This window comes from Rosa rugosa, chromosome 2, assembly GCF_958449725.1.
Source record: "Rosa rugosa chromosome 2, drRosRugo1.1, whole genome shotgun sequence".
NCBI classification, from domain to species: domain Eukaryota; kingdom Viridiplantae; phylum Streptophyta; class Magnoliopsida; order Rosales; family Rosaceae; genus Rosa; species Rosa rugosa.
In genome coordinates, this window is record NC_084821.1 from 12,375,439 (window position 1) to 12,394,867 (window position 19,429).

Consider the following 19,429-nt stretch of genomic DNA (forward strand, 5'->3'; position numbering starts at 1 on the left):
GTATGGGTTCCTCATTCGATTTTGGATTTGGGTTTGGTGATGGTGAGTGATTTAGCTTTGGAATTTATCAAAGTGGGTAGTGGCAATGACGTGTTAGACAAACTGGGTTTCAGATATTGGTATCAAAATCCAATCTTTTTTAGCCTTCCGGTCTTCTTCTCCAATCTGGGTGTATGAAATATTATTTGTGTCTGTGTTGGATCTAGAAATGACGCAGCTGTGGTTGATGGGCTGCTGTTTCGGGTCGCCGGAGCATTTAGGTTTGCAAATGAAGGGGAAAGGTTTAGGAAGAGGAGGAGGAGCTGGCTTGAGAGGAGAGTGAGAGAGGCTGAGATGGAGGAGAAATCGGTCCGTCTTGGTCTTTCGGTCCCGGAAAATATCAAGCCTGAGCCCGACCCGATAAACTGTAATTCGGGTCAGGCTTTGCACCGAACCGATATTTTTCAACACAAACCGAACCGAATCGGGCTTTTTTGATCTGTTCGAGTCGGGTTCTCGGGTCCAGACGCCCAGGCCTATATCTAACCACCTCATTTTTCTCATTACGCTTTCTAACAAAGACCCATTTATGGTCAACAGACTTTACATTTGAGGGTGTCTGCGTTATAGGCCCAAAAACCTGTCTCTTTGCTAGTGAATCTAATTCAGCCTGGATCACATCTTTCCATTTAGGTCAATCCGCTCTTCGTTAACATTCTTCGGCAGAGCGAGGTTCGATATCATCATATTCTATAATTCCTTTTGCAACATGATATGCAAATGCATCATCAATAGCAATAGAATTTCTATTCATCATCTCATGTACACTAGTGTAATTCATGGAGATCTCCTTATTCTCTGGAATTGTTTCTGACATTGGAGCGTCCCCAATGATGTCTCTTGGACATAACCATAATCCGGAATATTCTCATGAGATGGATTATTTACATTGATGATTAATGGATTAATTTATGCCAAACTCGCTTTCTTTCTTGGGCTAGAATCCATCGAACCTTTGGGCCTCCCGTACTTCCTGGCAGGAGCCATGGGTCTAGCCACAACGTCACCATAGAGGGGGACGTTTACGCCATGCTCAGGTTCCCTTGAGATGGCGTCATGTCCTCTAATTTTAGGGACATCAATCTTTGCAGGCATGTTTGCAGCAGGTATGTGTGATCTCGTCACTTTAGCGATATCAGAAAACGCATCAGGCATCGATTCTGCTTTGTTCTGAAGATCGAGTATTCTCAGCACTTCAAGTTCGGACTGTGCGGTACGGGGATCAAGATGAGACAAAGTGGGGACAGACCACGACAATTCCTGTCGTTCCTGTTGAGCATTTATGTTCTTATCTCCCCATAACGACGGGAAGACTGTCTCATCAAAGTGACAATCCGCAAATCTAGCGTTAAAGAGATCGCCTGTCAAGGGTTCTAAGTAGCGGATAATAGTTGGAGAGTCATATCCAACATAAATGCCTAATAGTCTTTGAGGACCCATTTTGGTGCGCTGTGGCGGCGCAATTGGCACATAAACTGCACACCCAAATATGCGTTAGTGTGAGATATCAGGCTCATACCCAGTCACCATCTGGGATGCAGAAAAAAGGTTGAGTGGCAGTGGGCCTCAGACGAATAAGCACAGCTGCATGCAATATTGCATAGCCCTAAGCAGAAATAGGAAGATTGGTGCGCATAAAAAATGCCCTGGCCACCATTTGTAGTCGTTTAATAGCGACTTTTGCGAGACCATTTTGGGTGTGAACAGGAGGAACTAGATGTTCAACTTCAATCCCAATGGACATGCAATAATCATCAAACAACATGAAGATCCATAGATTAAGAATATTCAATACATTTAGATTAAGAAAACTTCAAATCAGATTGTTTTGAATTTACTTTTGTATTAAATGATGGAGCCATGTATAGAAATTAGTTATCTTTACTTAATTGTTTTAGGTAAATTATAAAGTTCTATATGTTCAAGTAAATCCAGAATATGTGTCTGGCCCAAACTCTAGGTTACTTGACCTAGTTGTAATAGGGTTTTGAATTAGAGATATTCTCGGAGATATTCATGGATATCCGATTAATTGTACGATTATCTTTCCTTGTACAACTCTGATTCTATGTCTTGTAATCCTCTATATAAAGAGGCCCCTTTATCAATGAAAGTACGACTCAATTATCTCCCAATTTCTGTTTTCCTTAAACACATTATCAGCACGAAGCCCTAACCCTGAAACAAATAGCCAAACCCGGATTCAAGAAGCAAAAACCCTAAATTCGAATACAAAACCTTGAAGCCTTTCCTGCCTCTACCTCACACCTTGAAGCCCTCCGCACCAGGAGTCCAGAACCGGCGGCTGAACCACTAGAACAGGCCGGAAACCTACCGAACCGGCCACCAGAAGCTCTAAACAACCCACAGCAAATATTTTACCGGTTCACTACCTTCCGGACCTCCAATTGCTACCAAATTTTGTCAGCAGTAGCGTCTCGATTTCAAGATTCAGGAACCGGAAGAAAATCCCAAAAGCCCTGCCTAAAGGATACTGAACCGGTCGACTGAATTTCTTGCAGAAAACCGGTAGAAAAGAGAAAAAAAAAAAAGGAAAGGAAAAGAAGGCAGCCCAGAAGTCCAAGCTCAGAGGCCCACTGACGCAGCCCACTGCCACGTCAGCACATGGACCCACTGCCACGTCAGCACGAACCCCAATGCCATGTCAGCTCAGGCAACCGGCGACTTTTTCAGGCCAAATTTTCCTGCGACGTATTTCGAGGTAATTTTTACTAAAAGTTCCCGTTTTTGAAGTTTTAATTCTTTTTCTCGGGGACTTGCAAACTCCCTTCTTCTACCCCCCTTTCTTCATCATAGGGGAGACCTAATTAAGCCGAACTATGGGGGTTCGTGCTCACTCCAAGCTTGGAGCTTGTTGAGATCTCCAAACTTAGAGTTTGTAGAGAATTTATGATCGACTACTTACGTCATTGTTAAATCTAATCCAATACCTCTTGGAATTGAATTTCTTAGAAGCGATTACTCTCAGAAATTCCTAATTTCTTGGAAGCGATACGCTCAGAAATTTTATATGTTTTCGTGGTAGCTTTTTCCGCTCCGAAACTAACCCTTTTTTTTGTTCTCTTTTAGGATGAGTAACCTGAACAAATTGGACTTTGCTCCATTGGGAACAACTGGCTCTGGATATCACAGGTGAGTTCGTGATGTCCGCCAGCATCTCAAGGCTGATGGAATCCTGGATACGATTCTCGAGCCTAGCCAGGACGTGCTAACTGTTGAGCAAGCTCAAGCTTTGGAAGCAAATAGAGCAGCCTTAGAGGCAAATAAGGCGAAAGTCATCATCCTAATGACTCGTCATATGGATGATTCGCTCCAGTATGAGTGTATGAATGAAGAAGACCCCAGAAGGCTGTGGGTCTCACTTGAAGAAAGATTTGGCAACGTCCGTAACTCTCTGCTTCCTGACCTAGAAGTGAGATGGCATAGCCTCCGCTTCTATGATTTCAAGTCAGTTCTTGACTACAACTTGGAAGCACTTCGCATTAAATCCTTAATGGAATTTTGTGGTAAAGAGATCACAGATGCAATGTTGATTGAGAAGACTCTCTCTACCTTCCCCGTCTCTACATTGATGGTTGCTAAGAACTATCGAATCGATGTTACTGCAGGACAGATCTCAAGGTTTCATGAGCTCATTGGAGCTATGAATGTCGCTGAAAAGCATGACAACATCCTTGTGAAGAACTATAATTCGAGATCCGTGGAAACAAAGTATATTCCAGAATCCAATTATAGTCACGCCCCTAAGAGAAGGAGCCAAGAGCGAAACCCTAATCTTAGGGATACTTCTGGATGTTCTGGTCCATATAATCGCTCTACTTGGGAAGGTAACCGCCAAAATAGGCGAACACATAACCGAAGATGTCAACGTGGAAAGAGAGAGGGAGGCAACGCCTCTGGCCATGTTGGTGGCGCCACCAACACTAAGAGCCATCTAAATGACGCTTTCAAAGCGCCTCAATCAATGGAGTCTGAGCAAAGAGATGTATGTTCTCGATGTGGAGTATCCGGTCATTGGGCACACATTTGTAGAGCTCGTGAAGAAATTGTCACCGCCTACAAAGCATATTGTGAAGCAAGAGAAGCTCACTATGTGGAACAAGAAGATCAAGAAGATGATCTAGAGTGAAGGGTTAAAGACTACAAATCTGGTTGGGATCAATAGATCGCCAATTCTGTTTAAGTCTTTATTTTTCCAAGAGATGTAATAGGCAATTGCCATATACTTTGTAGTAAATGCCATTGGTTTAGTTTTTCTTCACATAGGCTAATCTAAAATGAGTATGATGCCTAGAAAGGTTTTGAGATAAGTGGTACTTAAGCAAGCTTTGCTCCACCGACATCTCTCTACTCACCTGGTCATATTTATTTTAGAGTTACCGAAAGAAGTCAAACGACTACCTTTGTTTTGCATTAGCTAGCATTTAGATTAGATTTTCTTAATGGTTAAGAGACAATGATGTACTCCGTTGGCTTATGAATAAAATTTTGAGTTCTTTTCGTTATGACTCCATTTTGATTCTGAGCATATTACTTTGTGACTACGATGGCTGGGCCATCAGTATTAATTCAAGGACATGGAATAGCCTAAGTTCCTCTTGCCAAATGGCACCTTGATTACTGTCACAGAATGCGAAAACGCATGTAGAGAACGAAAATGAGTTCATTTGCAATGACTCTAATGATTGCGAACAAGAGCGCATCTTAGAGAATTTTATGTGTCTCTCTAGTGGACTCTATGTCACTATTCGAGCTATTAAATCCAATAAAGTTATGAGAGATGATCTCTTGGATTTAGACACATATTGGCTTTGTCACGACAGGATAGGTCATCCTAGTCATGATATGATCATCCGTCTACTAAAGACTTCACATGGACATCCTTTCTCTTGAGCGAAACGAAGCATGAATCAAAGGTTGATTCCTGGACTAAGCATGACCGCCGCCGCTGCCTAGGGCACCGCCGCCATCCACGACCAGCCTAGGGCTGGCACAGTCCCTATCCATAATGTCATGGATGGCGTCCATCATGGTGATGGCGCCCCAGGTGATGCTACAATCACCAACTTTGCTTCAAATAGTATTTCAGACGCTCAGGCCCAACCAAAATCCTCATTGGTTACTTCTAGGGCCTCACGCTCGTTTTACAAAGCTCGTTCCTTAGGAAAATTAGGACTGAGACCGTCCTATGCAAAGGATATGATAATACTCATTCTGTTCTTACATGGGGATTTTGTGGACTGATTCAACCAACTTACGGACGTTTAAATACGGACGTTTAAATATCTCATGATGTTGGTTGACAATCAAACATGCTAGTCACGTGTTGTGTCATTGTCCACCTGTAAATGCTGCATATACTACACTCCTAGCACATATCATATGACAACGGGCTCACTCCTCGGATCATCCTATTCCGTCAATTGGACTTGACAATGCTAGAGAGTTTGCATCGAAGACTTTCGATGGTTATTGCATTGGGACTAATGTTGGACATCATATTCCTATGAACACACCCAAAAGGTCTCGCGGAAACGACTACGATGGTAGCCCGAATATTGGTAATGCGCACCAATCTCCTTATATGCGCTTAGGGTGATGCAATATCGCATGCAGCTATGCTAATTCGTCTACGACCTACCGCAACTCAATGTATCTCTGCATTACAGCTAGTGACTGGGTACAACTATCGTACTTACGCATATTTGAGTGCGCCATTTATGTGCTAATTGCGCCGCCACAGCACACTATGATAGGTCCTTACAGGTGAATGGGCAACTCAGTTGGATTTGAGAATCCAACAATCGTCCGCCACTTAATGCCTTTGCTAAGCGTTCTCCTTACCGCTAGATTTGCGGATGTCACTTTGATGAGACAGTCTTCCAGTCGTTAATGGGAGATAAGAACACAGATGTTCAGTAGGAACTACAGGAATTGTCGTGGTATGTCCCCACTATGTCTCATCTCGATCCCTGTTAAAGTGACAAGATCACACATCTGCTGCAAATATGCTTGCAAGGAAGGACGTCCCTACGAGAGGATGTAGCGCCACCCTACACGGAGGTAGGCATGGCGCCAACGCCAAAAAGAGTGGCACTCTGGCTTTATAGGCCATGACCCCAGCTAGGATGCGTGGGAAGCCCGTGGGTTCGAAGAATACTTTGGCACATTCCAATCCTTTGATCATCAAGACTCAAAATCCGTCTCATGAGAATCTTCCGGATTATGGTTATCGTTGGGGGACGCCTCAACGTTAGAACCTATTCTTGAGAATATAGAGCTCTTTGAAAATTACACTAGTGTACATGATACGTGGGATAGAAACTCCATCATAATTGATGATATAGTTGCGCATGAGTTTGTTGAGTGGATGATATCGAACCACAGTCCATTTATGAATGAATGCCAACGTAGAGAGATTTGGCTTGGCCTAAATGAAAAGATGCGATCCAGGTTAAGTTGGATTCTCTAACGAAGAGGAAGGTTTTTGAGCCAGTGATGTCAACACCTCATAACATAGAACCCGTTGACTAATGGGTCTTCGTTAGAAAGCGTGTTGAGAAAAAGATATGGTCATCTCGCCTTACGGCGCAAGACTTCTCACAAAACGCCCTGGAATCGACTACGATGAGACATATTCTCTCGTAATGGATGTCATTGCACTCCACTACCCTGTCAGTTTGGTAGTTTCTGAATAACTGAACATGCAGCTTACAAATATGGTCACTACGTATCTCTATGGGGATCTAGATATGAAATGTACATGAAGGTTCATGGTGAACTTCAATTACCCAAGTCAAGTGGCTCTAGACCACGGAGCACGTTTACAATAAGATTGAAGCGCTCGCTAAAGTGACTACTTGATTGGGACGGGATATGCCCACGCGTTTCTATAACAAGTTCTATCGCGGTTTATGTTGGACATGATCTTCATTGGAAGCCTTTAAAGAGTTAAGGGAAACCGCTGAACACTTGAAATCTTAGTTTGAGATGAAGGATTTTGGGAGAACATGATTATGTCTCGGTTTGGAACTTGAGCATCGTCTTGATAGATGCATGCTTAGGCATTTTGACAAGGTCAAATCTTCAAGCACCCCCATGATCGTCCACAGTCTAGATCCTGAAAATGATCCTCTTCGTTCAAAGGATGATGACGAAGACGTGCTAAAGGCAAAAGTGCCATGCTTAAGTACAATAGGCGCATTATTGTACTCACCTCAATGCGCAAGACCAAACATCTCATTTGCAGTGAACTTGTTAGCTAAATATAGCTTTGCGCCAACGCGACGCCATTGAATTTGTGTAAAAGATATCTTTCGGTACTTGAGATGTACGATTGATATGGCCTTGTTCTATCCCTACAGAGAGACGATGGATTCGGACTTATCACACACCAAGAATGCCGCCAACACTGGCCTGCGTCCTCTATCTCCATCCCAAAACGACATGTGTTTTGGAAGGTTTTGCTGATGTTTGGTATCTCTATAACCCACATAAAGGTCATTCTCAAACTGGTTAAATGTTCACCATGGGTAAGACCGCGATATCTTGGAGGTCTACAGAATAGACCCTAGTCGCTATATCTTCAAACAATGCAGAGATTATTGCTCTTCACGAAGTGGTTCATGAATGTATATGGATTGGATCCATAATTACGCATGTTCGAACAATTGTGGTTTGAAGTCTACCACAGATGAGCCTACAAGCATTTAGGATAATGCTGCTTGTTTTGAACGAATGAAACAAGGCTACATCAAAAGCGACAACACCAAGCATAATCAGCAACAATAGACTCTCCTCAAGATCAAAGTGAACTAGGTTCGATCTGAGGACAGTATGGCAGACTTGCTCACTAAGTCAATGACTAAATTCCACTTTAGAGAAACATGTTGGTAGTATCGTTTGGGGAAGTTATCCGAACTCCCATGACCGTAGTCATTAGGGGGAGATGCAGACATCCAGGGGAAATTTCTACATGAATGGTCTCGAAACGTGAAGGGTGTGTTGTGCTCTTTTTCCCCTTCGACCAAGGTTATTTTTGTCCCACTGGGTTTTTGTTACTTGGCAAGGTTTTTAATGAGGCAACGAGAGGAGCACCACGTTTGGGCGACACAAGGGGGAGTGTTCAAGTAAATCCAGAATATGTGTCTGGCCCAAACTCTAGGTTACTTGACCTAGTTGTAATAGGGTTTTGAATTAGAGATATTCTCAGAGATATTCATAGATATCCGATTAATTGTACGATTATCTTTCCTTGTACAACTCTGATTCTATGTCTTGTAATCCTCTATATAAATATTCCCTTATTATCAATGAAAGTATGACTACTCAATTCTCTCCCAATTTCTGTTTTCCTTAAACACTATAGGTAATATAAGGAAATTTTGAAAAGAAAAAAAAATTGAATGTTATACTAATAGGGGAGGTAAGAAGAGTATTTGTTTTTTTTTTTTCTTTTTCTCTCTTTGTCCTTATTTGTCTTTTCATATGAGTGAACAAAGTGTATTGATAATTGAAAAAAGATGGAGGTTCAAATATCAAATTTTGAGGTCCAACTAGAACCACCCTTATTTTTTTTGGTACAAGTCATTTGAGGTCCTTTCACCGAAACCTATAATGACATGGTAAGTTTCGCTATTGTAAAATTGTTTACTATCAAGTACAAGAGAAATGTTTGACTTTTAAATACAATAACAAATTACATATAAGTGTCATTTTAGGACTTTAATTAGTCATAAGGCCACTTAAACTTTTTTGTACACATAAGGCCACTTTAGAGCCCAAAACCATCAGCTTCTTTTTGTGTTGTTCCTATTTTGCCCTCAACCCCCTTTCTCTCTCTTCTTCGATAGAGCGAAACAAATCGCATTCTCATCTTTCTCTCTCCCCCTCCCTCCCTCCCCTTCACAAACTGACATGACAACGTTGCAGACCTCACGATCTCGACGGTGAAGTATCGATCGTCAAACGACGAGTAGATTTCGAACCTGGCCCGAAGTATCTTGTTCTCCACAAGCCGGGATAGAGTGATCAAGCCTCTCCACTGTTCGAATTGGTCGTCGGGCTGTCAGGAGAGAGTGATTGAGCCTCTCCACAGTTCGAATTCATTGTTGAGATTTCTGATGCGGGCCGGGCCGGAGGCGGTGTGCATCACCGGAGGGAATGGCTTCATCGACCACGGTCAGAGTCTCCTCCATCTTCCGCCGCGACCAGATCGTCATCCTTATCGTCCACAAGATCTGGTATGCGAGCGTGGGTCGTGGATCTGGTATGCGAGTTGAGGTCGTGGATCTGGAGCTAGGCTCTGGCGATCTGGAGTGACGAAAAATGATGTTTAACGGCGACCAATTGTCTCTCTCTCTCAGTGCCCAGCGCTGTGATCTCCGCCAGAGACAACATTTTCCAAGGTGTGGAGAAGGAGGTGGAGGAGCGGGTTCAGAGGCATTTATTCTGGTGAGATCGAACTGTTGGTTCAACGACGATTACGGCGAGGTGATCTGAGAGATTACGGCGAGGTCTAGTTCGAATTCGCCGTTTGGTCAGATAGCTATCCTCCGTCTCGTAAGCCCCTCTCTCGAACGACGTCATTTTTTGGTGTGAATTTGAGTATATGTTGAGCATATGTTGAATGATTTCTCCATGTTCTATGCACAGAAAGCTACTTGTTCTGACCTTGAAGAGAAAGCTACTTGTTCTGACCTTGAAAGAGAAAGATTAATACTGGAATATTTGTTTTTTTTTATTAGTAAGTGATTAAGCTGGTGGGATTGACTAGATATGTCAATATGAATAATTTTGTGTTTAATCAAAATGTTGATGCTCAAGGAATGCTGATGCTCTTTACAATTGTTATAAATGGCTATTTAACCAAGGGATAGTAGCTTTCTATTTTCTTATGCTAGTATATTTTCAAACTAATGTTAATAGCTTCTGTTTTCATTTTGATAGATTTCACGTTAGTAGCTTTTTATAACTGTTATAGTGGTTTTTCAACAAAGTGATAGTAGTTTTCTATGTCTCTGTTAATATCTTTTTAAGCTGATGTTAGTAGCTTTTGTTATAATGGCTTTTTAGCACATTGACAGTATAAAACTTTCTACATCTATCTATTGTAATAGATTTTCACAACTGTGGTAGTAGATTTTTAAAAATATGGAAGTAGCTTTTTATTTTCATAATTTTGTTAGACTTTGAGAATAACTTTCTTAGTCTATGAGAGTAGCTTTGTTTCTACTTGGTAGTAGCTTTTGGTTTTTGTGATTGTATGTTTTGGTGTTGGTTAGTATAGTTTTTGTTTTGCTTGATAGTAGCTTTTGGTGATGGTGAGAGTAGCTTTTGTTACTGGTGATGGTGACAGTAGCCATTTGTTGCTGGTGAGAGTATCTTTTTGTGTCGGTGACAATAGCTTTTGTTGCTGGTGATAGTAGCTTTTGTTACCTCTTTGGAAATCTCACCAGCGTTGCTTTTGTTTGTGACAGTAGCTTTTGTTGCTGGTGATAATAACTTTTGTGACCTCGCCGGAAATCTCACCAACGTAGCTTTTGTTGCTAGTGACAGTAGCTTTTGTGACCTCACTGGAGGTTGCCGGAAATCTCATCATAGTAGTTTTTGTTGCTAGCCACAGTAGCTTTTGGTGTTAGTGACAGTAGCTTTTGTGGTCGCTAGAGTTTGCTGGAAGTTGGCCGGAGACTTGCCGGAGTTGGTCGGAGGTCAGCCGGAGTCCCGCCGGAGACCTGTCAGAGTTGGCCAGAGGTCGGCCGGAGTTGATCGGAGACCTCGCCGGAGAGGAGAGAGAGAATGATTGTTGACTTTTTACTCTAGTGGCATTTATGTAAATATGTTGGTTTTTATATCCAAAATATAACACCATTTTTAATCTAGTGGTCTTATGAGGGAAAAAATTAGTTGGTAACCTTATGACTAAAAAAACATTCAAAGATGCACTTATATGTAATTATTCCTAATTACAATTGCTTACTCTAAATCGAAGGATATATATATATATATATATATAATACGAATGATTATAATTTCATGAAGAAACTGTTGATAATTACGAAAAAACGGCGGTGGATAATAGTCATAATACCTGATTTTCAAAATTTAATAACCATACAAAATTCCACTTCAACCCTCGAGCTTCCTCACACTTTCAATGACCCCAGAGGGCATTCCCGGTAATTTCACCAGTCCTAAGTATACCCACCCACCCACCCACCACCGGGATTGTCGTCGTCACTTTCAGTGGATGCGTGACTCTGGTGACGACTGACAGTGACTTTCTCAGCCGCCATGAACTCCACAATCCGCACTTCTTATCTCTCTCTTTCCCGCGGCCGGAAAATTCCCAAACCGGAATCGCCGAACCTCCAACTACCTCCTCGTTCCGTCAACTCGCCGAACCGTTGCAACGGTTTCCGAAACGTTTCGCCGGCCAATTCGCTGCTGAGAATTGGACTCCGGCATGACTCGGCTCACCTCCGCAGCGTTCAATCTAGACGAGTTAGGGTTTCGTCAAAGAACGCTCAATTCGGCTCGTTCGCGGACGGGAGCGAAGCTCAGGCACCGAGCTTCGGGGAGTTTATTACATCGGAGAGAGTCAAAGTGGTGGCGATGCTCGCTTTGGCTTTGGCTCTGTGCAATGCCGACCGCGTTGTGATGTCGGTGGCGATTGTGCCGTTATCGCTCTCTAATGGTTGGAGCCGATCGTTTGCTGGTATTGTTCAGGTGGTTTTTTACTGCTCATTTCTGTTTTCTTTGAAATTATGAGCTTAAAAAGTTTGAGTTTCTTTTGAAATTTTGCTTAGAATTGAAAATGATAAATGAGTTATATAAGTGACTCTTTGTTAGGAAAGAGTTGAACCAATTCAGTATGGAAAATTTGCTCATTCTCGTGAAGAATCTGTTCGGATTTCTCAATGTTGAATTGTTAATTTTTGTAGCTAAAGCAGTGTGTACTAAGGGTTGTTCAATAATCAAAGTGTTGTTCATATCGAAATTTTGAACTCTTAAATGTAAACTTCACTTATGGCAGTCATCTTTCCTGTGGGGATACCTTGTATCTCCGATAGCTGGAGGGACACTTGTAGACTACTATGGTGGTAAGGCAGTCATGGCCTGGGGAGTGGCTTTGTGGTCTATGGCTACCTTCCTTACACCGTGGGCTGCTGAAACTTCGCTATGGCTTCTCCTCGCAATGAGAGCTCTCCTTGGCATCGCCGAAGGTGTGGCTCTTCCTAGCATGAACAACATGGTAGCAAGGTAAATATGGTCTACAACTTCCCTTTTTCAATTACAAAATACGTTGTTAAGTTAAGATGTGCTTTTGAACCGTTTATTTTTCGGCCAATAGTTGGTAAAGCTAAACCTAAAATGATGGTATGAACGGTTTTCTTTTTTCTTTTATTTTTTGTTTTCAGATGGTTTCCTAAGACAGAGCGATCCAGGGCTGTTGGAATTGCAATGGCTGGATTTCAGCTTGGAAGTTCAGTAGGACTCATGCTATCTCCGATTCTCATGTCACAAGGTGGTGTATTTGGACCATTTGTGATTTTTGGTTTATCTGGATTTCTTTGGGTTTTGGTATGGTTATCTGCAACATCAAGTACTCCTGACCGCAGTCCTCAGATATCAAAATATGAATTGGATTACATACAGAGCGAGAGGCAGAAATCCTTTCTGGGGGAAAATAAACCTAAGACAACCAAAGTGATCCCTCCTTTCAGGCGCTTGCTTTCTAAACCGCCCACCTGGGCCTTAATAGTTGCAAATGCCATGCATAGCTGGGTAATGGATACACATCTCATGCCAGGATATTCTACTCTGAGCATCATATTGTCAATTAGCATATGTAGAATATATTATCATGTGTTTGTTTTGTCTGTTCATGTTTATGTAGAGCTTGTATGAAAAGTATGTGTCCACCAACAGGGTCATTAATTTATCATCTTCATTTTTCATATTTTGCAGGGTTTTTTCGTTTTTCTTTCCTGGATGCCCATCTACTTCAACTCCGTGAGGCTCAATATCCTAGCTATTTCTTCTGTATATCTGTTGTGTGGATGGAGACTTATATTGCTTATGACTCTACTACAGGTGTATCATGTCGACCTGAGACAAGCAGCTTGGTTTAGTGCTGTTCCATGGACTGTCATGGCAGTCATGGGATATATTGGTGGTTTGTGGTCGGACATAATGATCCGAAATGGTACAAGTGTCACTTTGACTCGAAATATCATGCAGGTATGTGAAAGAATTACATTAATATTGCAGTTTATACTGTAAGAAGTCTAACTGAAAGAGGGATGGATTCTGAAGGATTTCACTTGAAATACGAAGTGATTAATCGATAGGATAGATGGGAAAGACACTTTTCTAATCTGAGCTTATTTGGAAACAGTATACTGTTTGCTTGTAATCTGGGAGTTAAGTTACAATATAAGATTTCTCATCATCAACCTATTTTTGCAATCAAAAGAATGGTACCCGGCAAAGTAGATCTTCTTGAAGAGAAAAATCTATTTACCATATGACATAATGTTCTGATCATGCTTTATGAAGTGTCAATGTTTGTTCTTTCTGTGCAGTCGATCGGTTTCATAGGTCCTGGGATTGCTCTTGTAGGTTTAACTACAGCAAAAAGTCCATCAGTTGCATCTGCTTGGCTTACTTTAGCAGTTGGACTTAAAGCCTTTAGTCACTCTGGCTTTCTGGTGAATCTTCAGGTCAGCATTTGTGTATATGCTCAAGTCAGATATCGATTAGTAACTTATACTTGATTGTTCAATAATAAGTGAGCTTTAATTTTTTTTTCTTTAACCAGGAGATCGCTCCCCAGTACTCTGGTGTTTTACATGGTATGGTTAATCAAACTAAGTCTTTTCAATATACTTTTTTTTTCTTTTTGTTTTTTTTCGTTATACTAAATGCTTCAGAGCCTGATGTCAATCATTAAATATGGACTAGTAAATTTGGCATATGATGAATGATATGGTAGTGACCCCCTTTTTTTCATCATAGGAATATCAAATACTGCCGGTACATTTGCTGCTATTTTGGGAACAGTTGGAGCTGGTTTTTTTGTCGAATTGGTGGGTTCTTTCCAAGGATTTCTGTTGTTCACGTCACTGTTATATATTCTTGCTGCCCTTTTCTACATCCTATTTTCTACCGGGGAGAGAGTAGATTTTGATGAACCAAGTAAGTATAGTTTATTCTATTACTTCTGTGAACTATATATAATATAACCACAACCCCCACCCTTTCTTGTTGGCTTCAGAGCTTGTCCTACTTGGATGTTGCAGGATTGTAATTTGATAATGTCTGTGATATGGATTAGTAAATGTTAGCTTTCTAGGCAGTACTTTTTTTTTTTTTTAATATCTAGGCAGTACTTTAAGGACTTCAATTTTGGAATATGTCCAACTTTTAGGCAGTATCTTGAGGAAATGTTTTGATTTTGGAACATGATCAACTTCATCAAATCCGTTTCATGCATCAAATTATGGAGATTTAACTTTTTACTGCATTGAAATTTCTGTTGAGCAGCAATCATACTTTTATATCCCTAACATTACCTTTTTGCTTCACAGCTCCAGTATGAGATTCTAAGACTGCTGGCACCAGCATTGCTTGTTGATGATTATATGTGTTCAATTGTAAACTAGTGGATGGTACAGAAGGGAAGGCAAACTAGAGGAATGGTACAGACCATTGGAAATCATCCGTTGTATCATAAATAACCTCTTTCGTCTTTTTGTAATTGAATCTGAAGCTTGTACAGTGGATGTTATTAGTGTTCCTCATGCATCGACAATGTGTTTCAGGTGCATATGGGGATCCTGATAACCAAATTTTGTAAGAGATATCTGTAAATGTGTTTCAAAGAGGTAAGATGCTGCATTCATTCTTCTTACTACTGCCTTTCGATATATATTAGTCTCCCTCGCTCAGTATGAAAATCGACAGAACGTTGATTTGAGCAGCTTTTCGGCCACGGGACCTATAATTTCACGTTATAGGATACCTCAAGTACCACGGGAAGGAGGTGTGATCAAAATAAGAAAAATGGAGGGAATGAAGCGTAGTTTCATGTGTTCTAAGTTGGCCCACTCTCTTGGGCTGGGCTTTAATTCTTAGAATATTTATATTTCTATGTTTGACTAAACCACATAAGAATCTTCCATTGACTGGATCATGTAAAAGTATAAAACCAAAATTGAAACAGGTCTTCCAGTTGTCCTTTGTTCGAAATGGAAGCGTAACTTGAATCAGTCTTCAGCACAAAAATTTGGGCAAGTCCAAGAATTGTAAACTATAATAAACATTGGCAATCAATGAATTATATATTGGTAAGGACCACCATTAATGTTAGAGGGGTACCTGTAACCAGAAACCCATTCGTTTCATTTCAGTTTTTCAACAAAAGATATGATAAAAACCACACCAGCCGGCCTAAACCTCAGGAAATGAAGAAAGCTCAAAGTCCTCATAACCAGAGGAATCAGTTTTCCAATTTTCACTTTGAAGATGACAAGAATAATAAAACCAAGCAACAGAGTGGAAGCCGTTCTGCCCTGAAGCATATGAAGGCTGCAGTGAAGAAAGTTTTCACAGTTCTTTTCTTTCGAAGAAAGGTCAACTCAAAGGCTGCTGCTTCTGCTTCTGTAATTGATCCAAGAAGAAACAGTAATAGAATCAGAGGAGTTTCATGTAAGTTTCACTATTGGCTTCTGATTCTGCACAAAGCTTTTATCATCACCTATATTGCAGGTTACTTAGAAATGCTATATATAGGTGATAGAATTGGTGGGATTCTTTCAATAGTCAAATATTGCATTGAGAATTTGTTTTTGTTAACAGTTTCCAATGTTCTGCAGCTTCAACCGATGGTTCATTGGGGAGTACTGACACTAAGAACTCATCAAAGCTCAAGTTATCTGGGTCTTCTGGTTCTTCTACTACTCAGATTGGAGTAATTGAGACGACAAATTTCTCCTACGAAGAGATTTCTAAGGCAACCGAAAAGTTCTCTCAAGCAAATAAAATTGGTGAGGGTGCTTTTGGGACAGTGTACAGGGGAAGGCTCGGGGATGGATCTCTTGTTGCTGTAAAGCGTGCCAAGAAGGTATAGACAGTTTATGATAGAAACTTTTACTAAATATCGAGATAATAGTACCATCTATGGCTTAAGTTCCCATTTTTTTAAAGAATGTATCAGTAGAATCATGGATATTGATGAGTAAATGACAGCATTACAGGAATGAGATAGAACTCTTTGAAATCTCTTGAGCATTTTTTAGACAATAGTTAGGATCATTTGCTAATAGTTTGCACAATGCCTCGAAACCATATGCAGACAGTATCTGACAAGCTCTTAGCATTGGAGTTCAAGAATGAAATACTCACCTTGTCCATGATTGAGCATCTGAATTTGGTAAGATTATATGGATATTTGGAGCATGGGGACGAGCGGATTATTTTGGTTGAATATGTTGGCAACGGAACACTACGGGAACATCTGGATGGTAAGCCTTGTGCATAATAGTTATGAAAATCTATAGGGTTAGTCAGTAGAAGCTGGAAAGCAGAAACGAAAGTACTTGAGTATATGGTAAACTCAACTTTAGGCAGAATGAGTAAAATTCTACTGAGAAGCTGGAAATATAATCCATGACATTCAACTGAGCTTTTGTCAAAATTCATATTTCAAAAGAACATGAGTTAAACCAAACTAAAATGAGAACTGATGGAAAACGCATTCTAAGAATAAATTGAATAGTTGATCGTTGATCCATTTGATCAACTTCTGCTTACCCCAACCGGCAAAGGATCTCAGGAGTCTAAATACCACCACTGTTGGAAGTTCTAAATATAATAAGAATCTAGAAAATAACGTTGATATTGGGATTGATTAGTCAAGTTACTATTTATGAAGGTACACGCGGAAATGGACTTGAAATTGCAGAACGGTTAGACATCGCAATTGATGTGGCTCATGCAATTACCTATCTTCACACGTACACAGGTATGCACTTCATTTTCATTCCAAAGTACTTGGACCAAATTATTGTCCAGAAGTTTATGTTAGGTAGCTTCTTTGGCCTTTTTTCGTTTCAGTTTATGGACTTCACTGTGGAGACCATATACCCATAGCTTTCCTTTTGTTATGGTATGGTGAAGAAACAAGTAAAAACAGACCTGTTCTAACATGTGTATATCTTAGTTAAGAAACAACTCCTTGTGACACAGTTTCATATTATTGTATGGTATTTGAAAAACCTAAAACAGTCTCATGTATTTTGACAGATCCTCCAATAATCCACAGAGACATAAAATCATTAAACATCCTCATCACAGAGAAATTACGGGCGAAAGTAGCAGACTTTGGGTTTGCACGATTGTCTGCAGACCCTGATGCAACTCATATTTCAACTCAGATTAAAGGAACGGCAGGCTACTTGGATCCTGAGTACCTCAAGACTTATCAGCTCACCGAAAAGAGTGATGTTTACTCCTTTGGTGTGTTGCTTGTAGAGCTGATGACAGGAAGACGACCCATCGAACCCACCAAACCAAACAATGAAAGATTAACAACAAGATGGGTAAGAATTCAGTATCGATCTGAGCATCCTGAAATTATAAGACAAACATAAAAATGCAGATTAAGTGAGCTATGCATTGCTTTAGATATTTAGCCTAAGTCTCCACCTTAGGTAGTTAATTGATCATTGCTTTTAGTCTTGAATTAAGATTGACCCCTCCTGGAGATCCTTTACTTTAGATAGTCTTCACATGTTTATGTGGAGCATAAAGCTATTCGAGTCACATCAGTCCAGCTCTAGTAACAACCACCTTGCTCCTGGTGTTCCAGTTGCACATGAAACATTCATCAAATTAAACCGCTGCAGTGCATAGCAATGGTCTGTCATGTTCCTCTTCAGATGGCTTGTACCCATGTATGATTGATAAAAATTAGGTATTGAAAGTGTGAACCAAAAATCAGCCTAACCATGTTAGAAACACAAGGACAATATTTAATGTAAACATGGAAATGCATATGTTGTGTACTTGTTTAATATCAAATGGCCAAGTCCATCTTTTATTTTTGATTTTTTACCTAAAACTATTGGAAGGAAATGAGTACATCAATCAAAGAAGCTTCCAGTCATTAGATTATCAAGCAGAAATAATAGATGTTTATCTCTGCAGGCAATCCAAACATTGAAACGAGGAGAAGCTATACTTGTCATGGATCCAAGGCTACGGAGAAGTGCGGCATCAACCATGGCAATGGAGAAAATCCTCAAGCTAGCTCACGAGTGCCTTGCACCTTTAAGACAATCAAGACCCTCCATGAAAAAATGTGCTGAAGTATTATGGGGGATTCGCAAGGAATTCAGAGAGAAAGCCTTCCCTGCTCCTCCTCCTCCAACTTCTCACTACTCTGACAATTTTCCTGTGAGAGATGCTAAGATGACTAGGCACCAGACTTTTGGAATTGAAGATGGTGATAGCTATAAATTTATCTCAGCGTAACTTCTCAAGAACTGGAGGGAAGTTACTCTCGCATATTATCTTTTCTTTTGTTCTTGGCCGGATTGATACCTCTATATATGTAAAGTCTTGTCACTTGTGTGTTATCATCCTGAATTTGATGGCAGTCAGATCCTGCGCTTTCTGTCATCAGATTTTAAGAACATGTAGAACCCAAACACAAATTTGTTGTGATTCATTCAATTCATTCATCATTTTCTGGAAACACTTTTGGGAAAGCACTTTTCTGTAAATGGCTTCTATTTGAAAAAGGTCTTAAATGCCCGGTTGTATCATGTGAGGGTGGATCCGTACTCAAAGCCCCGTTATACTTGTCAAATTTTTTTTTTTTTTGAATGGACTTGTCAAATTTTATTCACTAAATTATGTGACAGTGTTTCATTTATTTAACTCTATAAGTCTATTCACAGCAGCATAAGCATATAAATACCTTATTAAGTAAACAAATTTAGTCAAACATTGTCGCTTTTAATTAAGGACTCACATTCGGATCTGCATCAATAAATCCTTGTGCAACACATTCACAACCCCTGCCGCTAATCCTAGCATTTTCCATGAACAAGACATCAATATTTAACCTCAGATATTTACATGAGCACACAAATAAATCTCGAAAGTCTTGACATATAAAGTCTTAAATATATTACATACATCCGGCGATAGAGAATACTTTTTTCCGACACTCAGCTGCTTTGTATGAATTCATAACCAAATTTTTGACGCTGCCGTGGTGTCACGTGTCACGATGCGCCCACCAATCAGAATCCTTCATTTAAAAATTTATGCTCATACTGCCCTGAGCCCCTGACATGTG

The 19,429-nt window shown here is 40.5% G+C and overlaps 2 protein-coding genes across 3 annotated transcripts; both read left to right on the forward strand.

Annotated features, from left to right (window-relative positions):
• The first annotated feature begins 11,294 nt into the window (after positions 1-11,294).
• LOC133732019 (probable anion transporter 4, chloroplastic) lies at positions 11,295-14,974 on the forward strand. The gene is made up of 9 exons (XM_062159477.1): positions 11,295-11,787; positions 12,095-12,321; positions 12,480-12,846; positions 13,030-13,074; positions 13,156-13,302; positions 13,647-13,784; positions 13,883-13,916; positions 14,080-14,259; positions 14,652-14,974. Exons 1-9 carry the CDS (start codon positions 11,353-11,355, stop codon positions 14,660-14,662), a joined length of 1,584 nt encoding a protein of 527 aa, XP_062015461.1. The 5' UTR covers positions 11,295-11,352; the 3' UTR covers positions 14,663-14,974.
• Positions 14,838-18,822, forward strand: LOC133732020 (calmodulin-binding receptor-like cytoplasmic kinase 2). Of its 2 annotated transcripts, XM_062159479.1 has the most exons (7): positions 14,838-14,948; positions 15,474-15,771; positions 15,939-16,186; positions 16,418-16,586; positions 16,997-17,086; positions 17,368-17,663; positions 18,271-18,822. In XM_062159479.1, the coding sequence occupies exons 1-7, from the start codon at positions 14,934-14,936 to the stop codon at positions 18,595-18,597; spliced, it is 1,443 nt and encodes a 480-aa protein (XP_062015463.1). In that variant the 5' UTR covers positions 14,838-14,933; the 3' UTR covers positions 18,598-18,822. The 2 variants fall into 2 exon arrangements, with proteins under 2 accessions (XP_062015463.1, XP_062015462.1); XM_062159478.1 differs by lacking the exon at positions 14,838-14,948 and having other exon boundaries at positions 15,336-15,771.
• Positions 18,823-19,429: the final 607 nt, after the last annotated feature.

What these genes read in the sequence shown, in the direction of transcription:
- LOC133732019 (XM_062159477.1), top strand. Translation starts at nt 11,353, where the DNA reads ATGAACTCCACAATCCGCACTTCTTATCTCTCTCTTTCCCGCGGCCGG. An exon ending in CGTTTGCTGGTATTGTTCAG is followed by an intron (nt 11,788 to 12,094) that starts GTGGTTTTTTAC and finishes CACTTATGGCAG; the next exon opens with TCATCTTTCCTGTGGGGATA. An exon ending in TGCCCATCTACTTCAACTCC is followed by an intron (nt 13,075 to 13,155) that starts GTGAGGCTCAAT and finishes ACTCTACTACAG; the next exon opens with GTGTATCATGTCGACCTGAG.
- LOC133732020 (XM_062159478.1), top strand. Translation starts at nt 15,396, where the DNA reads ATGAATTATATATTGGTAAGGACCACCATTAATGTTAGAGGGGTACCT. An exon ending in TAGAATCAGAGGAGTTTCAT is followed by an intron (nt 15,772 to 15,938) that starts GTAAGTTTCACT and finishes AATGTTCTGCAG; the next exon opens with CTTCAACCGATGGTTCATTG. An exon ending in CTATCTTCACACGTACACAG is followed by an intron (nt 17,087 to 17,367) that starts GTATGCACTTCA and finishes GTATTTTGACAG; the next exon opens with ATCCTCCAATAATCCACAGA.